Source organism: Lactuca virosa, chromosome 7 (genome assembly GCF_052849685.1).
Source record: "Lactuca virosa cultivar CGN04683 chromosome 7, Lactuca_virosa_CGN04683_v6, whole genome shotgun sequence".
NCBI classification, from domain to species: Eukaryota; Viridiplantae; Streptophyta; class Magnoliopsida; order Asterales; family Asteraceae; genus Lactuca; species Lactuca virosa.
Genome location: NC_136432.1, coordinates 118,637,897 through 118,664,998, shown reverse-complemented (window position 1 = coordinate 118,664,998; position 27,102 = coordinate 118,637,897). Strand labels below are relative to the sequence as shown.

Sequence of the window (27,102 nt, the reverse complement as noted above, 5' to 3'; positions counted from 1 at the left end):
TCCCGAACAAACAAGGGAATCTGACCCCAAATCCACTCTATCTTCCAGTTCTCTTTCTTCAAACCCTCCACCTGAGCCCCCTTGATCATATCCAACAATAGAGAGATCACCGTCATCCTCAAACAAACGTTCCCGATCGGAGCACTTTCCGCCTTACGGCTCAAAGCATCGACCACCACTTTGTCCTTCCCTGGATGGTATAAAATATCGCAATCGTAATCTTTCAATACATCCAACCATCTCCTCTGCCACATGTTAAGGTTCTGTTGATCCATCAAATGCTTCAGACTTTTGTGGTCAGTAAAGATGGTTCACCGAACTCCGTACAAGTAATGCCTCCAGATTTTGAGGGCAAACACCACCGCCCCCAATTCCAGGTCGTGAGTGGGGTAGTTCGCCTCATGAGGCTTCAGCTGCCTCGAGGCGTACGCAATAACATGCCCTATCTACATCAAAACATCCCCTAACCCCGAGATAGACGCATCACAATACACCACCAAATCATTCAGTCCCTCGGGTAGGGCTAAAATCGAGGCCTCACATAACCTCTATCTCAAGGTCTCAAAAGCCAACTGGTGGTTCGGGCCCCAACGAAAAGTCACATTCTTCTTGGTCAAGCGAGTCAAAGGTACGGCGATCTTGGAGAAATCCTAGATGAATCTTTAATAGTACCCCGCTAGACCAAAGAAGCTACGGATCTCTGATGCATTCTTCGGTACTTCCCATCGCATCACTGCCTTAATCTTGGCTGGATCAACCAAAATAAACTCTTGATTGATGATGTGCCCCAAAAACTGCACCTCTCGCAACCAGAAATCACACTTTGAGAACTTGTCATAAACCCTTTCCGTCCTCAGTGTCTCCAATACCTCCCTCGGATGCTGATCATGTTGCTCCTTGGTCTTAGAATAGACCAAGATATCATCGATAAAAACGATCACAGACTGATCCAACATCAGCCTACACACTCTGTTCATGAGGCCCATGAACGTTGTTGGGGGATTGGTGAGCCTGAATGGCATCACCACAAACTCATAGTGACCATACTGAGTCCTGAAAGTTGTCTTTGGTATATCCTCATACCTAATCCTCATCTGCTGGTACCCCGACCGAAGATCAATCTTGGAAAACCAAGATGCACCCTGCAGCTGATCGAACAAATCATCGGTCCTTGGAAACGGATAACGGTTTTTCACTGTTAGCTTGTTCAGCTCTCGATAATCGATACACATCCTGTATGACTCGTCCTTCTTTTTCACAAATATGAACGGTGCTCCCCACGGGGAACTGCTTAGACCAATAAACCCTCGGTCTAGCAGCTCGTGGAGCTGCATAGACAGCTCCTGCATATCGGGCAGAGCTAGCCGGTACGGTGCCTTAGCTATCGTAGCGGCACCCGACACCAAATCAATGTGAAACTCTACTTGCCTCTCCGGAGGCACCCCAGGCAACTCCTCGGGAAAGACATCCCGAAAATCCTGTACAGCGGTACACTGTCCAGATCTTTCGGGCTCTCAACCCTCGTATCCGAGATGTATGCCAAAAATCCCGAACAACCCTGATGGAGAACTCTCCTAGCCCTCGCATCCGAATAGAGGATTGGCCACTGTGAGGCCCTTTCCCCATGAATAACCCGTTCTCCCCCACTTGGGGTTCGAACTCTCACCAGCTGGCGTGCGCAGTCTATCATGGCCCCATTGGCCCCCAACCAGTCCATTCTGAAGATCACCTTCATCCCTCATAGCGGTATCAGAACCAGATCGACATGAAACCTCTCCCCAAACACATTCAGGACACAGTCCCGATATACCCTCCTAGCACTCACAGTGCGGTCATCCGCAATCTCAACCTCAACCGGGGAATCCAAAGTCCCCGAAGATTCCCGAAACTTCTTACTAAGCACAAGAGATACAAACGATCGGGTAGCTCCTGAATCGAAAAGAACATGAGTCGACATACCATTGACCAAAAAGGTCCCTATACAGGAGCACATATATACATAAGCATAGCAATCAATATCAAGCAGGAAAATAAATTACGTACCAGCCACGACGTCTGGTGCTGCCCGAGCCTCCTCGGTAGTCAACTGAAATGTGCGGCTCTTCACCGCTGGAGCATCCGCCTTGGCAGGGCGGCCATCAGTGATCCTGATTGTGGTGGGCGCAGGCGCCGCCACCGCTCCTCCTCCTCCCTGCAACCTCAGACAATCGGCCTTTTTATGGTCGGTCTGGTTGTAGTGGAAACAAATCAAGCCCTTCATGGGGGAGTCCCTGCTCACGTGGCCTGGCTGACCACAGGTATAACATATCGGGCCCGTCACCCGGAAGACTCCACTATGCGACCTCCCACATTTGGCACACCGGCCACGGCCTTGCTGGCCCCTACCAGAAGAATCTAAGGTCTTAGGCTTCTTAGCCTTAACTACAGCTGTCTGAGCCTGCTCTGGCTTCTGCTTGGTGTGGAACTCCACCTTCATCTCCCGCTCCAGGGACTTCTCCACCATCTCGTTCAAGGCTTTGCACCCTGTGAAGCTCACGAACTCACGGATATCATCCCTCAACATGGAATGATACCTCGTCCTCCTCATATCCTCATCCGCAGCATACTGCGGAATCAACATTGCTCGCTCCCGAAACTTGGCGGTGATCTCCGCCACCATCTCGGTGGTCTGCTGTAGCTCCTGGAATTCCCTCACTAACCGTTTCACCTCAATAAATGGTGCAAACTCCATACCAAAGCGCCTGAAAAACTCCTCCCATGACATCTCAACCACACCAGCTGATCCCACCTGGCTAGTCACCTCCTCCCACTAATCCCTGGCTCGGTCCCTCAACATACACGAGGCAAACCCTACCTTTGCCGCCTCGGGGCAAAATCTCATGCGCTGGGCATTATCCATGTTTGCCACCCAGCGTCAACTAGCTATGGGGTCCCTGACCCCGAAGAACTCAAGCGCTCTGCATGCCCTAAACTCCTGGAACGAGGGAGTTCGGGCCCCGACCTGGCCCGCAGCAATCTCGGCTTGGAAAGACCTGAGTCGCTCCTCCATGATCTCCATCGTCCCCTCCTTGAATGTCCTAAAAATCACTGGGGTAGCATCAAGGATGCCTCTCGTAACCTCGGTTGCAATAAATTCTCGCAGCCTCTTGTCAACGGGCTCTGTAGCATAGCCCGACCCAGATCTGGATTTTGATCCTAATCCTGATCCCCTACTCCATGACATGTCACCACCATTCTGATCTGAAATACCATAAGACAGAATGATCAAGATATTCAAAAAGGGGATCCTTCCATATCGGTTCTCCTTAGAACTTCCAGATCTAACATTAGTTCAGGTACATGTCATGTGCTTTCAGTAATACTGGCCTAATACTACCTTCCACACCTACCTGTACCTTCCCCAAGGCTCTACCTGCTAACTCTAATTCGTCCCAGAACAAAACATATCTCAAAAACTACCGCATAACTCAAATCCTAGGCTATCCTAAGATTTTCTCCATTCCCATCAAACCAGAACTCAAATCAATCATAATAGGTTGCCATATGCATGCAAATTATACACAGAACAGGCTTAAATAGACTGTCGAATAACAGACTCTACCCTAGGACCACAACCAGACAAGGAATAGGAAATAAGGCCAAATTAATTTTTCTAAGGCTATAAGATCCTAGCCGTATACAATTTTTAAAGCATACACATAGAAAAATCCGTCCGACTATCATATTCCAAATATCAATATAGCATAGCTAACATATTAGGGAACCACTCACTTGAGCTCGGCCGATTACGCGCATTGCACTCTCCCTTTTTGGTTTTAAGAAGTTTTTAACTTTTGATTTTTTTGAAAACAATTTACCATTTCCTTAATTTGAGTCCTGACACACCCGAGAGTGTGCCCGAATCCCTCAAACCAAGGCTCTGATACCAACTTGTAATGGCCTAAATTTCCAATAAAATTTTTCATTTTAAATAACCAAAACATTTCCATAAGATTTCAAATTACTAAACACATTTGTTTTCAAAATCCATAACATCAGATAAAACTATTCATAATATCAGAGTGTCCCAAATAAAATGCCAGAGAGTGCATGCCGTGCAATCACGTCGGACCCTTGCCCTTAGATCCCGAAGTACCTGAAACAACCAACAAACTATAAGTTAATGCTTAGTGAGTTCACCATAGCATACCCCACACAATCCACATAATCCCATAAACCAGATTAGCTATATCGGCTACATAAACCACATAAGCCATGCATACAAACATATAAGGATGCCATGGAAACCCTCCAAGCTCTTACACCGGGTGCCACTGGAACCCCCACGTGGTCTTAACCCACTGCCATGGGAACCCCCACATGGTCTTAACTACCTGCCATGGGAACCCCCACATGGTCTTCACTAGCTGCCATGGGAACCCTCAGATGGTCTTAGCTAACCAAAGAGTTATCATGCAAGCTAAACATACAAACATACTAGGATGCCATGGAAACCCTCCAAGGTCTTACACTATATGCCATGGGAACCCCCACATGGTCTTAATCTACTGCCACGGGAACCCCTCGGGATCTTCCATGCAAATGTCATACCAACATAACACATAATCAACTAACAATCCACATATCACATAATGGCCAGGCCTTGGTGCCTTCGACCCATTCGTATTGTGAGGAGGCTCCCCTCTTAAGAAATTTTGAACTGATAAGATCAAATCCCAACTCTCAGCTCCGAACTCAACTGCCTACAACCACCATGTGACCAACTTCATCAAAATCCCAAAATACCAAAAATACCCTTAAAGTCGAACTTGGTCAACCATGGTCAAAGTAAAAGTCAACAGTCCATGTTGACCCAACTCGTCGAGTGCACTTGCTGAGTCGTCGAGTTCCTTCAGTTCTCAGAAAACTGGGAAAAATCCTAGTCAACTCGTCGAGTTTACAGGACAACTCGTCGAGTTCGCATAGTGTCTAGAGGATCAGGGAAACCCGAGTCAACTCTCCGAGTTGGCAGGGCAACTCGTCAATTTTTCCTAGTCTTAACACATTCAGCCACTTTTCCAGCGAGTCCAAAGCCCCAAACTATAGATCTGATCCCCTAGGGTGAAGATACCATGTAAAGTTGCTAACTTTACGTCCATGCATGGCATTAAGGGGGCTAAAACACTCAAACATAGCTTATTAAGGGATTTAGGGCATGAAGGAGGGCCAAGACTTAATAAAGATGGCAAATTTAAGTCCATGGAGGCCCTAATACGTCCAGATCTATATTCATAGCTTCAAGACATGCTTAAATCCAAGAATGACCCAAGAATAAGCTAAAACAATGACACTAAACCCTCTAATGGGGAGATCTAGCAAATGAATGATCAAGGTATCGACTTTATACCTCAATGTAGCTGCAACACTGGAGGAAATCCTGGATCTACTGTCTTCTACTCAATCGAACCTCTTCAAGCTTCAAATTCCTTCCAAAAGAGCATCAAAAATCACTTTCCGAGCTCACACACACAAAATGAGAGAACAAGCACGAACTAGGGTTTCTCTGGACAAAGGGCGGTAAGGGAGGCTAACAATGAGGCTTAAGGCCTTTAAATAGGGTGCAAACCCTAAAAATTAGGGTTTTCTTTTCCAGTGTCTACTCGTCGAGTTGAGGCTCCCCAACTCGTCGAGTTGAGTCCTTATCCCGCATCCAAATAAATCCTTACACAACGAGTTGGAGCTCCCTAAATCGTCGAGCTCCAGACCAAAGCCCTAAAATGTTGAGAAATAAATGATACCTAAATCAAGTGTTACATGTTTCCTCGGGGCTTGTCCCTCCCGAATGGGCGAAACCTTCGAGATGAGTGTCTCAAGTGTCGGTTGTTCTTATCGTGGCGCCCTTCGTGGTGCTCCCGATGGTGGGAGTTGGGACGAGCGTCTGCTTCCTCTTGTTTGATATATGTATTTTCCACTTCTTTAATGTTTTCTTCCTTCCGCTCTTCGCCTTTGACTTGCCGCAAGTACTTCTGAAGGGTTTTAGTATACTACAACATCCTATGGTGCACATACAACCCTAAATGTTATGGATCTATGTTTTCTCTAATTATACATGCAATATTGTTTCCAAAGCATTAATCCTACAACTAGCATGCAATTGACATATACAACATAGAAATGAGTTATAGAATTACCTCTTTGTTGTAGCTTGTAGTTTTGGCCTTTAATAACTTAGCACCAATACTGTGAATGCGTTAAATGGAATCACAACACACCTTTGTACAAAAGATGACTTTTGAGAGAGTATGGTGTACTCAAATCGGCTCAATGATCTCCAAGAACACTAGTGTGTCTAGTCACTAATTTTGGATGCTAAGGGGCTTCTTATATAGTATGGCAAGATTAGGGTTACACCATGTAAACCCTAATGTGCATGACCTTTCATATTCCTTAGGCTCCATGGGTTTAAGCCTCCATGGATCATCAATGGATTATCACATGGGTTTAGCCTAACCTAAGGAATCATGGATCATTGGCACACACCATAAGAATGATTGATTTACCAAATCAACTCCTTATATTTAATTAGTCTCTTTTGATCACAAAATTAATTCCAAACTAATTCTTGATCAATACTAATTAAATAATATGATTTCATATTAATATATTAGAACTTATAATATATTAATAAATCATAAATAACCTCTTCTCAAAAGTCCATCCTATCATATTGTCCTGGTGATATGCAACCTAAATGGACCATGCTACTCTCGGGTTAAGTACATACCAATAATAGTTATGGTCTTAGACACCTAATCCAACAGTCTCCCACTTGGATAAGTCTAATAACTATTATTGCAAGTACGACTCCATAACCCGACTAGCAATCGTAGCTCTTAAAAGTCGTTGTCAAACTCTAACCTAGTCAATGACACGTCCATTAGATAAGGGATCATATATTCCTCCATTCTAGATATCATATGGACATGAGACATGGATTATAATCATTCTCTCTATCCATCTGTTGTTTCCCAATTTCTGATTTATGACGCCCGACTAATTGAACAAATCAAATCAGTCCAGGCTTGGCCAAGCACTTAGGTTTGTCATCACTAAATCATCGAGGGGCCCACAGATATCGCTTTTATCCACATGGGGTAAAAGTAACAGATAAACTTCGACCCAAATGCTTGTTTGTACTTACTCATCAAATTACACACAACGATATGTTTTATAACACCAAGTTACTGATGCGTTCACATATGTCACTGTGCAACCGACTTGTAACTACAACTCACATGTCTAGGTTTCAATAATATAAGATATTATCATCTCACAATCACTCGTGATAAAATCCATGAAGTGATTCAGATGAGCGTGGGTTGAATCCAATACTCAAATCTTATTCCAGGAGTACTCATGAACACTGTAGCAAACTTGTGCTATGACTAAAACACCTCTACAGACCCATTCATGACAGTCTTGTCTCAATACCTACTTCCAAAATATGATCGACTGTGGATGGTTTGAATAACCTAGTTATTCGGGAAGTCAAAACATGCAAAGTGAAACACAAGAATAATACTAATCCTATATGGCCCCAAAACTTTTGAGTGCCATATTGATTACTCATTATTCATTGTATAATGTTTCGATTTATCAACTTAATACTTGAATTAAAACAATAGCTATGCCATGATCCAAGCATGCACACTATGTTTGTCTATGGTCCTGACTTTGTGAAATAAATCAATTAAAAAAACATTTCAATGATGCTCATTTCACAATTCCAAATCTTTATTGCAAGTCTAAGAATTCCAAATTCTTGTCACTGCTAATCTTTCATGTAATGCAGCCTTTGTAATGTCATGGCACCAAAAGTCACAGAGACTTGACCAACGATATTACAAAAACTTTCCGCTGGAGATTGATAACAAAGCAATTCCAAGGAAGCGAAGTCTCAAATTCAAAATACATTCCTTTGAACATCCTTCTTGCATTAAGTTTCCTAATCTTACACAGATTTAAAGAATAACTTCCACTTATGGAGACATTTCCATATTCCCATTTTGACTATCACTTCGGAACAGGAGTTGCCTCTTTTCAAAATATATAAATATGTTCCTTTCCAATTTTATACTTCCAACTACAAGTGACCAATCCTTGGCGAACCTTAGATTGTCCTTAACAGTTGTTAACCACTTTAGTCATATCCGGTTCTAGTCCTTTTTCCCTCTTAGTGCCCTAGGCATTTGGAAAATTTAGAACGCGAGAATATTATAGCATATGCAATCGATCCTATACCCTAAGCATATGGGATGCGATTCATAATGTCTAACATAAAGACATGATACTTGATCAGCCTTTTGCTATAATATTTCTATTTGCCATGTTCTCATAATTTTGATTATGAAGAGGGATGCCATAATCATAATCAAATTTTGAGAATGCAATTAACATTTCCATATATAGAATTTCCTTATGTTGAACCGTTCCAACATAACATTCATATAAATATGACTAAAATTATTAAAACTCAATCTAAGCTTTTTAGATTTTGAAATGAAGTATAAATTTCTTTCCCTTAATTATAGCAAAACAACTTTTCAAACCCACAACTTTGCGAATTGAAACTTTTGTTTTCTATAATTAACATTGCTAACTTGCAACACCTACCATAATAATTATGCTCCCACTAGCACAATAATTATTATCTTACTAGCATAACACGTATGCTCCCACTAGCTTTGACATGTACCCATAAATCAGCTGGACTTCTAGAAATCAATACTTATTAACTTTCATTACCAAAGTTCAGATTTATGATACGAGATGCTTCGATAAGACTTTATCTAGGCTTCTCAAAATCATATACCTTTTCTTAGATAGCTCACATGTGTGTCTTAACAATTTTAGAACTTACAGCAATAAGTCTCAAATGTTTAGACCCTTTGCCATTTCTCACAATTCAAATTATGAAGAGGGATGTCGTAATAATAATTGAATTGGAGAATGCAAATATCACAATTTTATCCCTTAAAATCTACTTAGTGAAAGCGTTTCCTCACAATCATTTTCATGAATTAGAGAGAAACCTTATGACAGTTAGATTTTATGGTGTATGTGTTCCTATCCATGTGAATTTGTCATAACCATAATCACAAGACAAGGTTAGTGACAAATCCAAATGCATATGGACTGAACTTTTTCAATCTTAATTTCTTGCCACCCGGCAGCATAAGGGCCTACCATTGCTTCCTAGGTTGTTATGTAAACAACTGAGAACTCATAAAACTCACATACATAGTCAACTTAACTGGAATGGGCACAGAAACAAGAATATGTCAACACGATAGGTTACAAACCTCAAGTCGTGTGCTAGTGACTAACAATAGGTTTACTCTTGATTAGTTCTTAAAGCTATTCAAGATCCTTAAGACTCCCACTGACCTCTTGACATATAAGATTCTCTTTGTCAAGGAACATCACTTGACAAACAAATATTCAAGAGTTAGTGCGGTTTCTTATCAAGACAGACACTTCACATAATTGGCCTTGGTTGGTCTTTGTTTTATCCAAAACATCACAACTTACCAATTTCAAATGTACAAGAGTAGAAACATTTTACTCTACATTTGATAAGTGTTATAAACCTTTCTTAAGATTATGTCACTCAGGTTACAATCTTGGAGTATAACTCTAAGACTTGTTTTGGAACGAAGTATGACTCATCTTCTTGATTTAACCATTTCAATAATTCACGATTCCTCTTCTTAGCCATACAAATGCACTAAGATATCCTTAGAGGATCAATTGTGATATAGTTTCATAATCATTAAGATGATCATAAAACATGATACTCAAGTACTCTCCCATCCTTTTAGATTGGAGAAACTTTTATCTTTCTACCTAATTGGATTCTTCTTATTCGTCCTGCCATACATTGAAACTTTTCCAATGTTCAGAATTATACTTAAACTTGTAAGCATAACCATATTTACTAAACTTTAGTAAATCATGACGAATAGTCTTATCGTTCTTTGTGGTGGACCTGACTAGCGCACAACCAATTGTACCCGATCGCCTAGTCCTTCACTTGAGTCACATATACATGTGAACAAGGAATTAGTCTTAATTTCCCAAAGATGAAGGTTCTCATTCATCACACAATACAAGTTGCATGATTCTGAGTTTCTATCCAATTGAAACTTGGGTGATGGGAATCTTCCCTTATTTGGTAAATTTTGACTCTACCACAAACGAAAGAATCAAATCCATTTTCCAATATTGCTATCAATGGAATCATATAAACAACAATTTTCACAAATGCTATTGTAAGGAAACTTAAAATAAGATAAAAATAAAAAAAAACTTTTCTTTATTTATAAAACTGCGGAAAAACTTTTCCTTACTATGCAATTACAAATGAAAACTATGTTGTTATCTATTCCTAAGCAATCTATCACAACTCTTAAGCAACAGCTCAAAATTCTGATCACCGAACCATGCGATCGAAATCCATCTCTTCGCGATTAGAATCACCTTATTCTTCCTTTAAGTTTCCTTTCTTTTCTTCGCTTCTCCAAAACATCAAAATGTAATTACATTACATCATGTATTAAGAATCTCAAAATAGGAACTTAATCGAGTTAGATAGTGGACTTACCTAAAGTAGAGTCAAACCTTTTTGACTTTACCATCCTTGCAATCTTTCAGGTAAAAATGGTAGCTTCGCAACCAATTCCCCTTCTTTTGGCAACAAAACATATGGAGTCTTTGGGAACGGTATATGGGACTATCTCAGATTTAGCCCTTCTCTTTACCATTTGGTCAACCGGGTTGACTATGGTCGATCCCTTTCCATTGGGAAGAGAAAGCTTTTTTGGACTTCCAACGTTTCCATTGTCAATGTCCATGGAAGTTTGGGAAGTAGATCTTCCAACCAAATTTGCTTTACTAGTGCGCCAAATCATTGCTAATTTAGCATTAACAAGCAAATATGTTAGATCAATAAGGCTCATGTCGTGATCTTCCATATAGTAGTCCTTAAAGAACCCTCTATATAACTTAGGAAGTGATTGAAGAACCAATTCAACAGCCAACTTCCTTAAAACAATGACACCCAACATTCTCAGCTTGTCAATGTATGACTTCATCTCCAAGACATGTGCACACACGGACCTTCCATCTTGGTGTTTTCTAGCCAATAGGGCTTGAGTGACATTGAACTTTTCAAGTCTTTGAACTTGTGGGTCAGGGATAATTATTGGAGGAGGTGGAGGAAGAGAAGTTTCACTACAGCACGAAAAAGGGATTAATCTTTCACCTTGATCGTCTTTGTCGAATATCATCTTTATGAAGAAATATTTTTCCAAAAGGATGAGGAAGACCATAGTTGTCAGAACTAGACATCTAAAAGGGAGAAATTCAAGTTTAGTTGATTTAAGTCCTTAAAATAACACCCAAATGGGATATTAAGGCTAGGACCCAACATAATATTTTACAATTCGGAAGAGGGATGCCGTAATCCAATTGCAAAATATTTGAAGGTAGGTAAATGACGATTTACCAATTTCCACCATGAAAAACGAAATTGATTATTAAGTTTTAGATGAATTGAAATTCCTAAATACTTTTAGATTCATTGAACTTTTCAATGGCATGTTTAATCTCGATTATGCCCTTCAAGTTTGTGACTGGGATACCGAGGATCACAAACAAGGTGTGAATAACCATGCAAATTAGTTTGGTATTCTCGATGTCATTTATCATCTAATCAATGTGTCGGTTAACCACACACGCTCTATTGATCTATGACAAACATCGAGCTACCCTTTGCCAACCTTGTTAGTCCAAGTTAGTGTGCCGGCTAACCACACACGCTCCACTAACGACTTAACAAGGTGCAAAGTGTAATTTTATGGATTAGCACCATTTTCACATTTTTCCTAAAGTAACTAAGATTGGGAATTTAATAAAAGTATAGTTACTTTATTTTTATCATTATACTTTCAATGAGGGAGAATTAATGTCTTATCCTACCCGTTCGGCTAACGACCCTCCACCAGTCAAGGAAACGGTGGGTGAGAGTGGACACCCATTAAACTGTCATTTTATAGGCAGTAACCTTATACCCCCCTTATAGACCGGCTTTGTGAATGAGGTCTACTAATGGTAAGACTGACTTATTCTTACATATATATATATATATATATATATATATATATATATATATAATTATTAAACTTATAATAATATAATAGTATAAGGGGTTGAATTTTAACTTTTAAAACTCTAGGGTTTAATTTGGAATTAAAGTATTCATAAGTGAAACTTTACAAATTCCAAAACTTGAGGGCAAGTTTTGAAACTTGTCAAAACTTTTGGTTTCCATAACTTATGAGTTTAATATGGTTTTTATGAAAAAACTCTTGACATTCCATAACTTGAGGACAAGTTATGGAGTTCATAAAAAATTTATGTAAAAGACTCTTCAAGTTCCTTAACTTGAGGACAAGTTATGGAAGACTTAAAACCATTTTATGATGACATTTAAAAATGAGACTTTTCACTTTCCATAACTTGAGGACAAGTTATGGATTTCATCAAAAACATTTAGATCAAAAATTGTAACTAACAAAATCAAACAATTTGCCTATGATCTAATTAAACTCACAAATTAAGATAATTCATATCAAACAAGTTTCAAGAAATTAGCCAAATCATATAAACTAATACAAATCATGAAACTTTGACAATTCTCTTTTATTTGGATGAGAATAATCATTACCATAGCAACAAAATCAAATTTTATGAACAAAAACATTTTGTGGTAATGATCCTAATCCAAAACAGGCCAAAAAAACGAAATTTTTTTTCACTGAACAGTCACCACCTCGTGGTGATCAGGCAGATTCCAAAAAAACGATTTTTCTTGCTTTAAAAAACAATAAGCATCAAGTATAATAGAAAACAATCCTAGGCTCTGATACCACTGAAGGGTTTTAGTATACTACAACATCCTATGGTGCACATACAACCCTAAATGCTTTGGATCTATGTTTTCTCTAATTATACATGCAATATTGTTTCCAAAGCATTAGGCCTACAACTAGCATGCAATAAACAACATAGAAATGAGTTATGGAATTACCTCTTTGTTGTAGCTTGTAGTTTTAGCCTTTAAGAACTTAGCACCAATAGTGTGAATGCCTCAAATGGAATCACAACACACCTTTGGACAAAAGATGACTTTTGAGAGAGTATGGTGTACACAAATCGGCTCAATGATCTCCAAGAACACTAGTGTGTCTAGTCACCAATTTTGGATGCTAAGGATGTAAACCCTAATCTGCATGACCTTCCATATTCCTTAGGCTCCATGGGTTTAAACCTCCATGGATCATCCATGGATTGTCACATAGGTTTAGCCCAACCTAAGGAATCATGGATCATTGGCCCACACCATAAGAATGAATGATTTACCAAATCAACCCCTTATATTTAATTAGTCTCTTTTGATCACAAAATTAATTCCAAACTAATTCTTGATCAATACTAATTAAATAATATGATTTCATATTAATATATTAGAACTTTTATATTAATAAATCATAAATAACCTCTTCTCAAAAGTCCATCCTATCATATTGTCCTGGTGATATGCAACCCAAATGGACCATGCTACTCTCGGGTCAAGTACATACTAATAATAGTTATGGGCTTAGACACCTAATCCAACACTTCTCCACCCTATATTTGAGTTTGTCTCTTGTTTTTGGCATTGTCCCCTGCATCTTTTTTTACAGGGGGCGGGGAGAAGTCCTTGGGCGAAAGTTCCTGTAACAAGGAATTCTTCGTGTCCCGGCACACTGAGTGTCGTGAGAGTGAACCTTTCATAATACTCTTGTATCGACTCCTCTTCCTTTATTTGCACGCCATGATGGAGCTCGCGTCCCCCTTCCCTTTCCGGAGTTGGATAAAGTTTTTGAGAAAGAGGTATCGTAATTGCTCGAAGCTTGAGATACTTCCCGGACGGAGCGCTTTAAACCATTTGCCTGCGTTCCTTGATAACATGACTGGAAAATATGTACAGATGAACCTCTTGTCCATTCGGAGCGACTTCATCGTCCATTCATAAGTATTTATGTGTTCGTCTGGGTCTTTCGTGCCATTGTATTTGGGTATATTTAGGATCATTGTTGAGTGGCGTATCTTGTAATGCAAGAGCTCCGAGCAGAATGCAGAGCCGGCGCTTCGCACTGGTCTGTCCATAGAGGGGAAACCACTATATTACATGGTTTTTTGGTCGTAGTACGGACTGTTGTATCCTTGTTCATGTCCATAGTTGTACCCTTGATTGTACCATGTCGTTTGTGGAACATATGATGGTTGCATCATGCTTGTGTGCGTAAACTGTTGGGATAGTGAGTTAGAGTCTCGCTACCCTAGCGTGCGTGAGTTTTTCCCATGCTCTAGTGTTGTATTGGTATTTTGGCCTTGTGATTGTGGTGTTTGAGGGGGGACTCCTTGAAAGTGATGGAAGTAGGGGTTGAACATTGGTTGTTGTTCGAAGAGCGGAATGTGTGCCATGTTTTTCGTAGGAGAAAATTGGTGGGTCACCGCTTGTTGATGGGGAGGTAGTATGATTGTGCTTGGAGACCAGGTGTTTGTCTCCGCTCGCCGTGGTGGCGGTTGCGTTCTGTTATTAGCTAGTTGTGAATGGCGAGTAGGTACCATTTGAGGTGTTGGGTTGGTCTTTGTAACCAGGTGTTCTGCTGCGACGGGTGGTGGACGCCATAGACTAGCTATGGCTTCTGTCGCTAGCTAACTGTTTGTGTCGTTGGTGTTTATGTGGGTGTTTGCCCTCCCGGTACAGATGAACCAGTGTCATTGAGGGACAACATTAGTCTGATCGGGCTGGCTTCTCCACCTTCTGTCAGCGTGAGTCGTTTATCTACCATTTCTGATAGCTTAAGGTCGTTTTACTGGTTGTGTAGCTCTAAGGACACGTCGGGATGGATCCAGGTTTTGTGATATCTTCCCAGGGCTTAACGTCGCCTTTCGTTGTCTCAATGGAGTTAAGCCTGAGAATCACAGCACAGATAAAAAGGCCGTTAGTCGTCGTCCGGGATGGACTCCCGGAACGAAGCTCTGACGGTCAAGTTAGTAACTTGTCGAGAGAGTATGGGTTTAGTTGAAGAGTGAGTGAGTGGAGATCCCCTCTCCTGAAAGAGAGGGGTTCTATTTATATCTGTCATGGCGGGGACAAGATCCTGACAATACCTTTTGGTCCCTATTGGGCCGATAGGACGTGGAGGCATCCTATTGGCGGATCATTCTCCACTACTGATTAGTTGTCGTTGGTGTAGAATTATCAGGAGGCGTGGCCCTGAGCATTACACATGTCCCTATGGGAGATGACTGGTACTGTTTTGTCTCCGAGTTGGCTTCAGTGCATGGGTGCCAAGGAATAATCATGAGATCGCGAGGGCGAGGGCATGGTCTCGCCGCTAGGCGTACATCGATCCTTGACTACCACGTTTATCAGACGTGATCTCCGTTACATTTGATGTATTCTTAGTGGGATACGTTAACATTGATGATATCATTATCACGGGCAATAATGAGTCATTTATCCGCGGTTTTATTAATCGTCTTCATGTTGAATTCGAAATCAAAGATATGGATACTCTCAACTATTTTTTAGGCCTTGAATTCTCCTATATATGTTTTTAAATCAATCCAAATATGCACATGATATTCTTACACGTGCATGTCAACTTGACTCCAAACTGATTGCTACACAATCGAGTATGAACGATATCTTTATTTCCTTTGGCACTCCTTATCATGATCCAAATCATTGTCGTTCTTTAGTCGGTGCTTTATAGTATCTAACCATTACTCATCCCGATCTATCACACGTTGTAAATCAAGACAATCAGTTCTTACATGAACCAACCGTTGATCATTTTCAGATGGTGAAATGAATCTTGCGTTATGTTAAGGGAACAACTGCTTATGACCTTACTTTTTTAAATGTACCCACAGGCTCTTTAATTGGTTATTCAGATGCGGATTGGGCCCGGTGTATTGAAACTATACGTTCTACATACGGTTATTCCATTTTTCTAGGTGACAATCTTGTTTCATGGAGTGATAAGAAACAACCAATTATTTTCCGATCAAGGTGTGAGTCCGAGTATCGTGTCATGGCCAACAATGTTGTTGAGCTCATTTGGGTCACACATCTCCTTCGTGACTTACATGCGCTACCTCTGGGACACCCGACTTTATTATGTGATAATCTCAGTGTCGTTTTTCTAAGCTAAAATCCAGTGTCTCACAAACGTGCCATACATATTGACATTGACTACCGTTTTTCGTTTGAGAGCTTGTTTCATTAAGAAAGCTTCACACCAAATTTTTTCCTAACAAGCTCCAGGTGTCAGACATCTTCTCCAAACCACTACCAGCCCATGTTCTAATACTTTCAAGATATACATGTGTCGTCTCCATCGGTTCGCTTGAGGGGGTGTTAACGAGAAGGGATAATCTCCCTTTATTTTAAATTGATTTTGTTTATTGTTGTATTTCATTGTGTATTTGTATTTATACGGTTGTAATCCTTTGTAAAAAATTAATCAAAAGAATCAGTTAACACCTCTGATATCAACTTGTTATGTTTTGTGTTCTCCGCAATCATCGATGCTTGATACTTGATTGTTTTTTCACAATCAAAAAATTTCAGCGATCAAGGATTGAGATTGATATCAACAACGGTTATTATTTTCACTCCTCCATCCATCAGGTACCCCCATAGCTACTAATTTCTTGATGATAGAATGAAATGGGGAAGGGGTTGAACAGTCATTCGCAGAAGACGAAAACGACGTCGTTTCACCTTTAAGCCTTCAGTGTCACTATTGATCTGGCTAAATTTACACATATGCCAACTTCCACCGGATGATTTATGTTCCGATGACTAAAACAACCGGTCACTACTGATCTTATATCCCCATAAAGTCAAAAAAAAAATATATATATATATATATATATATATATATATATATATATATATATATATATATATATAGATCATTTAGACCAGAACTTGAAACTTCGATGGGCTATAGTGTCATTTTTTCCATTTTTAAAATACACCATTCATTCCAAATGTCTAGTGGTAAACCCGGTAATTCAATACACAATACGACTGACACAATACATGTTTTTCGTGTATGGGTTTGAAAATCCATCTTTCGTGTTTATTTATGTCAGCACGTATTTCAAATTCGTGTTTCGTGTCTTATATGTGTTAGATACAAATTTACTCGTTTAAACACGTATATAACATGGATAAAATCCGTGCACACGCAACCCATAAAAGTCCGTATAAGACACAAGTTAATATCTTTTGAAATCTTAGTTTTTCCTTCATGTACCATAGTTTAATAAAAATTCATGTAAATTCGTATAAATTCTTGTAAATTTGTGTTTTCATATAATACGGCTAAAAATGTGTTATGTTCGTGACGTGTCAAATGTGACAATGATTAATTTTGTATCGTGTTCGTGTTTAATATATAAACATATTTTAGAATTCATACCATGATTAGTGTTTGACCAATGCCACAAAACACAACATATTGACACGGAATTACCAGATCTACTTGGTGCCAAATACCTCCCTCAACAAATGTGAGGTTGTTGGTTTGATTTTTTGTATGTATCCTTTTTTCTTTCTTTTTTAAGAAGCTAACATGGCATAACTACGTCGATAAAGTGTCTATTCACATGCCTCGTGAACATGTGAAGCTTGAAAGGAGGAAAATAGAGAATAAGCCATTTTAATATGTTGAGTACAAAAATTGTCTTAAGACGAAAATATATATATATATATATATATATATATATATATATATATATATGTTTTGGTCAAAACGAAAGATCGATATTTGAAAAAAAAAAAAAAAAAAAAAAAAAAAACTATAAAATAATTATTTATTTAAGGGTCAATCGTATTCAAAATTCAATGTACCGGTGGTTTTTTGGATTAAATATCAATTTTTTTACTGAGTTTCTTTTTCATTTTTTTGATTTGTCTTTTATATATATATATATATATATATATATATATATATATATATATATATATATATATATATATATATATATATATAGAAAAGTTCAATAGAGAACCATAATTATTAGCTCTTCAAGGAACCAAATCTTTTTTTCAATATCTAGAGCTTATTCTTTATCGAAAAAAAAAATCTAAAAATATCTAAATTCATATATTAACATTGTGAATGTGAAAAATATTTTTCGGATTCACCGTGTGAATCCGGATTCACATTGTGAATTTTCAAAAATTCACATTGTGAATTTGACGTAAAAAAAATCAAATTTGATATCATTGGAAAAAGGATAAAAAAATTATGAATTTCTGTATTTTTAGTTTTTTTTTTATAAAAAATAAGTTCTAAAAGTTGAAAAAAAGATTGGTTCTTTGGTTCCTTGGTTAATTATGGTTCTCTATTGAACCTCACCCTATATATATATATATATATATATATATATATATATATATATATATAGGGTTAGGTTCATGTGAAACGACCTAATTTTGTGAGACCGTGAGACGCAATCTTAGCCACGCATTTTATAGATTAAAAAAACATTTTTAAAATGCAAAAATAATTGAAAATTTCGAAAAAAGAATTAAAATATTATTTTCGTCATTTATATTTTCCAAAAAAAAATAAAAAAAAAATAAATTACCGTTTTTTTACATATTCTAATAGAATATTAGAATATTCTAGTAGAATATTAGGATATTTTACATATCTGACAAATCTAGTAGAATATTCTAACATTTTAAAAATCACATTAGAATATTTAGAGTGTAATATTCTATTAAAATATTTCACGTAATTTTCAAAAAAACGGTAATTGTTTTATTTTTTTTATATTTTTTTAGGTTAAAAATGTGACGAAAATAATATTAAAAAAAATTCGGATTTTTCCTTTTATTTTGCGTTTTAAAATTATTTTTAGATTGCATCTCACGGTCTCACAAAATTAGCATGGTCTCAAATTAACCTGAACATATATATATATATATATATATATATATATATATATATATATATATATATATATATATATATATATATATATATATATATATATATATTCAACCTTAACTTTATTTTTCTTAAAAGACCTTATATATTTTTATAAAATTAAAAAATTACCGGTAAACATGTTAAAATATAAAGTTTTTTTTAGAAGAAAAACAAAAGTAAAGATATTATCCAGTAAAATCAATGTATTAATCTTTAATGTAATTAACCGTTTATTAAAAAAATGCAATACTAACCTAAGATTTAGTTAGTAAAAGTTCTATAAAACAGATATCTAAAATACTGCTCTAACAAGACAACATGAAGAAACTTGTATTCCCGAATTTTACAAAACATAATGCAATTAAGTTAACTAAAAATGAATCTTTTTAGGGAAGGAGACAAAGAGTTTCTTGTTTTTGTATAATTATCCAAAATATATTTTTTAATCTTTTTTAGACGGAAATGGGAAAGTAGCTTAGCAAAATACTTTCATTCAGTTTCCTTATTCTCGGGTGCATGCATCTCTGTTAATGTTGGTTTTAGTTGGAGATTTCTTTAATCATAAAAATAACGAAATTGGTGTAACCCTGCCTATTAGAAGAAATAAAATTGATGGGACAAACTTCACACTTCTTACCTTAATAGTGAAGCATGGTCCCAAAGGCTTCAAAATTGGAGCCTGTTACGTTTAATCGAACTAGACGAGTTGATGAACAACTCGGCAAGTCCGATAAAGTTTGGCTTGGGCTCGGCGAGTCAGTCGAATGACTCGGCGAGTCGGCTAGGGTTTTTCCCAACCTTTGGACACGCATGAACTCAGCGAGTTATAGGGGAACTCGACGAGTCAACCAAGGATTTCACGACTTCTCGAGTTCAGGAAGGACTCGACGAGTCGGTGAACTACACTCGACGAGTCGGGTCAACATGGACTGTTGACTTTGACTGTGAACTTTGACTTTGACCAATGGTTGACCAGTTGACCTCTAGGGGCATTTTGGTAATTTGGAAATTTATGGAAAAAGGGTTTTATGGTAACTATAGGTGGTGTTCGTGTTGGTGATTCGAGAGTTGAGCCTATCATTTTCAGTGCGACATTGTGAGGTGAGTTATCGTCACTATACTCAAGGGTCTAAGGCACCAAGGTCGGCCCTTTGAATTGTTATTGGTTATGTTATGCTGGTATGATCTGTTAGATCGGTATCCTAGAGGGTAGGATGACATTATGTGACATGTGGTATGACCTGTTAGTTCGGTATCCTAGAGGGTAGGATAATATTATGTGGTATGTGGTACGATCCGTTAGATCAGTTGTTGTCTATAGACTGTTACATGATTATCTGTTATATGTGCACATGTTTGTTTGGCGGTTGAGGCTTATCTGCTTTGTGCGAAAGCCAATAGACCTGGGCATTCCAACTTGTTGGTTGTGGGCCGTGAGTATTCCATCCTGAGGATGACTGGACTCATAGTATGTGGGCATTCCAACATGTTGGTTGTGGGCCTGGGGTATTCCATCCCAAGGATGATTGGACCCATAGTATGTTGGTATTCCAACCGGATGGTTGAGGGCCTGGGGTATTCCAACCCGATGGTTGACTGGACCCATAATATGATGTTTATGATTATATGTGTATTGTTACGGGTATGGGTATTTTGGGGGAACTCACTAAGCTTTCGGGCTTACCGTTTCAGTTTATTGTTTCAGGTACATCAGGGGATCGCGGCAAGGCGAAGACATGATCGTACAGCTCCTCATGATTTGTTTATGTTTCTGGGAAACTCTGACATTATACATTTTGAAAACAAAGTTGTAATGATTTTTAATGGTTAGAAATGTTTTTAAAAGTTTAAATTGGGCATGATTTTTATGTGTGTTACACCGACAGAGATAATTTCCGCTCTCAGTCGGGTTGGGTGTTTACCCTCAATGGAGGAGAAATTACTTGGAAAAGTTCCAAGGAGGAGACTGTAGCTGATTCAACGTGCGAATCAGAGTACATAGCAGCAAGTGAAGCGACGAATGAGGCGATATGGCTGAAGAACATCATCGGAGACCTTGGAGTTATATCAGCTATAAAGGAGCCCGTGGAGATTTTATGTGACAACGATAGTGCGGTTGCCTTAGCCAAGGAACCAAGGGATCATGGCAGGTCCAGACACATCGACAGGAAATATTACTTCATAAGACACAAGATAGAAGAAGGACTCCTCGTGGAAAAGAGGGTATCATCATATGAGAACCCGGCAGATCCCCTCACGAAGGGACTGGGTAGGGTTAAGCATTTTGTGACATCCCCATTTTCACGGCCAGAAAAGACCGATTTTTGTTTATGCTTTGTTTAAAAATCAGAGTAACATTTTAAATAAAAGTGTTGCGGAATTTGTTCCCAAAATAAAATATGATAAAGATTTATCAAAGCATTTCCGTAGAAATGTATTTCATTAAAAACCTCGGGATGTCATGTTCGATACAGATCAAAAGCATAAACAGTACAATATAAGCCTTACTACATTTATTCATATCTACATGCCTATATCTGTAATCTCTCATCCCAAACATCATATATATGCTCGTGCACCACTACCTGTAATACAAGAAATTGAATGGGTCAGACTTGGGAGCCTGGTGAGCACATAGGGTTTTCAACCCACAATAAATAAGTTTATTAATTTCATCAACCAACAATAACCCGATTACCCGTTCCCGTTATCCTCACTTTACGTCCCTAAACACCTATCATAAGGGACCTAGCCTAAGGATCATCATTGGGATGGACACTACTGCTAAGGTGGTTCCTCAACAATAAATGTCTTAAAGGAAACCATGAGGGGGATGGAGTACACCGGTGAACACATCGTTCACAAACACCTACAGGTTGCGAGCCTACTAGCGTTCCACTGGACTGTCTAGAAGAGTCTGTGGTTGTCATCCATACTCCGCTAGATGACAGAATCAACAACAACAACATCGAGGCCTCTCATCATTTTATCACACATCGTCTATTACATCTACCCATGTTTTACCCCAACATTTTGTAGATATAAAATACATATACATTTTAAATCATTTAAAACATGTATAAAAATCTTTCATCAGCATAGACAGCAAGTATTCAGACAATATGCACACATAGCACGTAATTTATATTAAATACTTCATATCTATGTGTAAGATGAAAGTGACTATGCACTCATCTGTTAAGGTGGTGACTCGGAACTCGGACAGTGCTTCGTTATCTCAAAATAAGTTTTCCCTTGACAAAACCTAGTATCAATACCACTAAGGTTTAGTCTAACGTTAACCGCGACTAATTAATAGTCTAGCTATTATTATTATTATATAAGTGTTAAACAACACTCTATATAACTCATAATAATAGCCCAAATAATTATTTTAAGGTCCTAATAATGTTACTATAATTAATCAGAAGCTATATTAAAAATTGCATAGGCGTACCTCACTTACAACGGATTTTAAAGAAAACCGGGCTTCGCTTGGAGCAGCGTTTCCGAACCGAAAGACCCTTTTTCTCGGGACTCCGGGAGCCTCGGGGCTTCCTTCGGGTACTAGGGGGTTTACCTAGACTTAGGGGGAGTTAGAACCCTTAGAGAGAGAAAGTATTGAGAGAAAGAAGTGAGAATGGAGTGAAGAAGAATGGCAGCCTCGCACTCCTATTTATAGTGTTGGAACTTCGGACTACGTTGGGCGTAGCCTTCGGTTACGTTGGGCGTAATGCCGGATAAGGATGCCAGCTCGCATCTCGTTGTCTCGCATGTGCCAGTCTCGGAAGTGGATAAGAGCCGAAGTACGTTGGGCGTACTTGGCCTCTGACGCGGGGCGTAGCTGCGAGGGGCGACGTGTCTTCATCTGGTGCGAGCTTATCGGACGGCTGGGATTCAGCCACGACATCGATCTTGTCACAGCTTCGCAAATTCACACTCCGCTTTTAAAAATCATAACTCTCGCATATGAGCTCCGTTTTCGACGTTCTTTATATCCACGCGTAGGCGGGAACGTACTCTATAACTTTCGTTTAGACTTTGTCGGCTAATTTTGACTTTATTTTAAAAGTTATATTATTAACAGGCCGGGACAGGATTGGTCCGTTAAAATCTCATAACTTCTTCATCCGACGTCCGTTTTCGTCTGTCTTTTTATCGTTACGCTACTATTGACGAGATCTTCGATTCTTGTTTAGGTTGTGTTGGCTAAAAACCGCTCGATCTAATATTCGAACTTCGGGCTGTACACTGCTAAGCCGAAACTTCGAAAAATCATAACTTCCTCATACGAAGTCAGATTTGGGTGTTCTTTTTATGGACGCTCTCGGTTTAACGTATTCTACGACTTTCGTTTAGATCGCTAAGGCTAAAACTCGCTCTATCGTAAATTCACTATTTACGTTTCCCGGTGTCGTGCCGGTTCCGTTGCGAAACTTCGACGGGTCATAACTTCTTCGTTATAACTCGGATTTCGGCGTTCTTTATATCCCCGGAATCCTTGTTTCGACCACTACAACTTTATGTAAAGATATTGGGCTTATATCACACTTTAATTTTGACGCTTATTTTTATCCTTTATTTATTATTCATTTATAAATAAGTAATAAGCATACAAATACACATAATTCTCATAGTATTCAAATATTTCATTTTTATTATTTCAAAAGAGTTACAATAGTTGACCTAGACTATTACATCTTCTAAAATGCTTAGCCCCGAAACCCGGGCGTTACAATTCTCTCCCCCTTAGGATGATTCCGTCCCGGAATCATGCATCAGCAAACAGGTGTGGGTAGCAACTCATCATGTCACTTTTTGTTTCCCAAGTGAGATTCGGCCCATTCGAACGTTTCCATCGGACTAGCACTAGGTCTACCATCTTACGTCGTAACGTCTTAGTCTTATGGTCAACAATTGCCTCGGGCTCTTCGATCAGCCTCTTATTCTCATCCATCCTTAACTCTGAGATGGGAATTATGTCGGGAACTTCTCCCGTGAATTTCCTTAGATAACACACATGGAAGGTTTTATGAATACCATCGAGTTCTTCGGGAAATTCCAGCTTGTAAGCTTGGTTCCCAATCTTCTGAAGAACTTTGAACGGTCCAATAAATCTTCGACTCAACTTTCCTCGTTCTCCGAATCATATAAGTCCCTTCCATGGTGAGACTTTAAGCAAAACCGAATCCCCAACTTCGAAGGTCATTGGTCGTCTTTTCTTGTTAGCATAGCTCTTCTGACGATCCTGAGCTGCTAACATTCTTTCCCTAATCACCTTCAGCTTCTCAGCAGTCTCATGGACTATCTCGGGGCCCATAAACTGCTTTTCTCTAGCCTCAAGCCAACAACATGGCGTACGACACTTCTGTCCGTACAAAGCTCGATAAGGTGCCATCTTGATGCTCGAGTGGAAACTGTTGTTGTAGGAAAATTCTACTAGAGGTAAGTGCTCGTCCCAGTTCCCTTGGAACTCAAGGGTACATGCGCTCAGCATATCTTCAAGTGTTTGAATCGTTCTTTCGCTCTGACCATCAGTCTGCGGATGGTAAGTTGTACTCAAACACAACTTTGTACCCAATTCCTCTTGTAGATTCTCCAGAACCTTGATGTGAAACGACTATCACAATCCGATACAATCGTAAGAGGAACACCGTGAAGTCTTATTATCACCTTCACGTAAGCATTTGCGAGCTTATCCATAGACCACCTTTCGTTGGCTGCTATCAAGTGTGCACTCTTAGGTGATGTTTGTTTTTTCTGAGGCAAAATGTCTGCAGTCTGCGGACCACTTCTGTAGACCTCTGCAGCAGAAGAGGTGGACCAAACGTCTGCAGTCTAAAAAAAAAAGACTATTTGTTTTTTTAACATCTGCAAACTACTAAAATAAGCTAAAATCTAAATAAAGTGATTGTTCTAACTACAAAGTGATTTTTTAATATTTTTATGACTTTATTATAAATAATTAACAAATCTAGATCAACTTTTATGTATTATTGTATAAAAAGTTAAAATAAAAATGGTACAAATTAATGTATATATTTGATAAAAACCAACAATTTTGGTTGCAAAGTTATACCTAAACATTGTAATTGTGAATCAAAGAATTTGATACATAAATTGATGGAAATAAACTTTGATTTTTTCAATTAAATCAATTAAAATCGTACCATAAATATTTTTCTAAGAAATTGACGATATTGTATTACATAATGTTTTATAAAATTTGGCACAAAAAATATAAGAATATATTATGATTTTTTTCATATTTATATAAACAACTTCAATAACCATTATTCTAATAAATTTTTATTTATAAAATTGTGAAAAATATCATATTTGTGTCGTCGAATTTTTTTTTTAAGTATTGTAACTTTTTTTTTCAATTTGTTTATCATTAATAAAGTTGGAATAAATATAAATTCAAAAAAACTAAAAAAAAATCAAGATATATGTGTTTTTTTAAGCTAGAAGATGTCTGAAGATGTTAGAAGACTCTAGTCCACATCTGCGCCAAGAAGATGGCGCGCAGACATTTTTAGGTCTGCAGTCTTCAAAAAAAACAAACAGTCTGCGAAGACTAATGTCTGCGCGTGGTCTGCGTCGCGCAAACAGAAGAGGCTAAGAAGATCTGCGGGCAAAAAACAAACACCACCTTAGTGAAACGATCGACGACCACCCAAATCATGTCATGTCCGTTCTTCGTCCTAGGTAGTTTAGTCACAAAATCCATGGTGATGTCTTCCCATTTACCCATGGGTACAGGTAAAGGTTCTAAACTCCCATACGGTTTCTGATGTTGTGCCTTAACTCTTGCACATGTTACACACTCGGCCACATACTTTGCAACATCGATCTTCATCGTTGGCCACCAGTAGTAGGGTTTTAGGTCCCTATACATTTTAGTGCTACCGGGATGAATTGAATACATGGTCTTGTGCGCTTCTTCCATCAGAAGTTCTCTAACTCCTCCTGTCTTAGGTACCCAAATCCGATCTTGGAATACCTTCAGTCCTTGACGGTTTGTACCGAATACCAACTTCTTTCCCAAACGTTCTTCCTTTCGGTCATTCTTTTCTGAAGCTTCTTCTTGAGCTTTCTTGATACTTTCCACAATTGTCGAGACAACTTCAATTCTCAACGCTCTTGGCATTTTCCTTTCAAGATTGACTTTCCGACTGAGAGCATCAGCAACAACATTTGCTTTACCGAGGTGGTAAAGTATCTCACAGTCGTAGTCCTTGAGTAATTCTAGCCAGCATCGTTGCCTCATGTTCAATTCTTTCTGATTAAAGAGATACTGGAGACTCTTATGATCAGTGAAAAGCTTGCACTTCGTGCCATAGAGGTAATGCCTCCATATCTTTAAGGCGAATACTACCGCTGCCAACTCCAGATCATGAGTGGGGTAGTTCTTTTCGTGCTCTTTCAATTGTCGAGAGGCATATGCTATCACCTTTTCTCTTTGGGTCAGAACACAACCCAACCCGACTCCAGATGCGTCACTGTAGACTGCGAAGTCTTCGACTCCATCGGGTAGAGAAAGAATCAGTGCTTCACATAACTTCTTCTTTAGCTTCTCGAATGTCTCATCGTGTTTCTCACTCCATGTATAAGTAGCTCCTTTGTGGGTCAAAGCTGTTAATGGAGCGGCTATCGAAGAAAAGCCTTGGATAAATCTTCGGTAATATCCGGCTAATCCTAGAAAGCTTCGAATCTCCGTGGGACTCTTTGGACGTTCCTACTTCATTACAGCTTCGATTTTTGCTGGGTCAACCATTATTCCCTCCTGGTTAACCACATGACCCAAGAATTAGACTTCTCGGATCCAAAAATCACACTTGGAGAACTTTGCATACAGCTTCTCCTTCTTCAATACCTCCAACACCTCTCGTAGATGCTTTCCATGCTCCTCCTGGCTTTTCGAGTAGATCAGAATGTCGTCGATGAACACTATCACGGATTTATCGAGGAATGGTTTACAAACCCTGTT

At 38.7% G+C, this 27,102-nt stretch overlaps 1 protein-coding gene across 1 annotated transcript in view; it reads right to left on the bottom strand.

Annotated features, from left to right (window-relative positions):
* Window positions 1-2,417: 2,417 nt before the first annotated feature.
* Window positions 2,418-27,102, bottom strand: part of LOC145127077 (uncharacterized) — a 34,187-nt gene continuing 9,502 nt past the window's right edge. The window contains exons 6-8 of the mRNA XM_079062324.1: window positions 3,033-3,240; window positions 2,607-2,741; window positions 2,418-2,523 (exon numbers count right to left, since the gene is read on the bottom strand). Of these exons, the coding sequence (XP_078918450.1) occupies window positions 2,418-2,523; window positions 2,607-2,741; window positions 3,033-3,240 (449 nt within the window). The remainder of the gene's footprint in view (window positions 2,524-2,606; window positions 2,742-3,032; window positions 3,241-27,102) is intronic.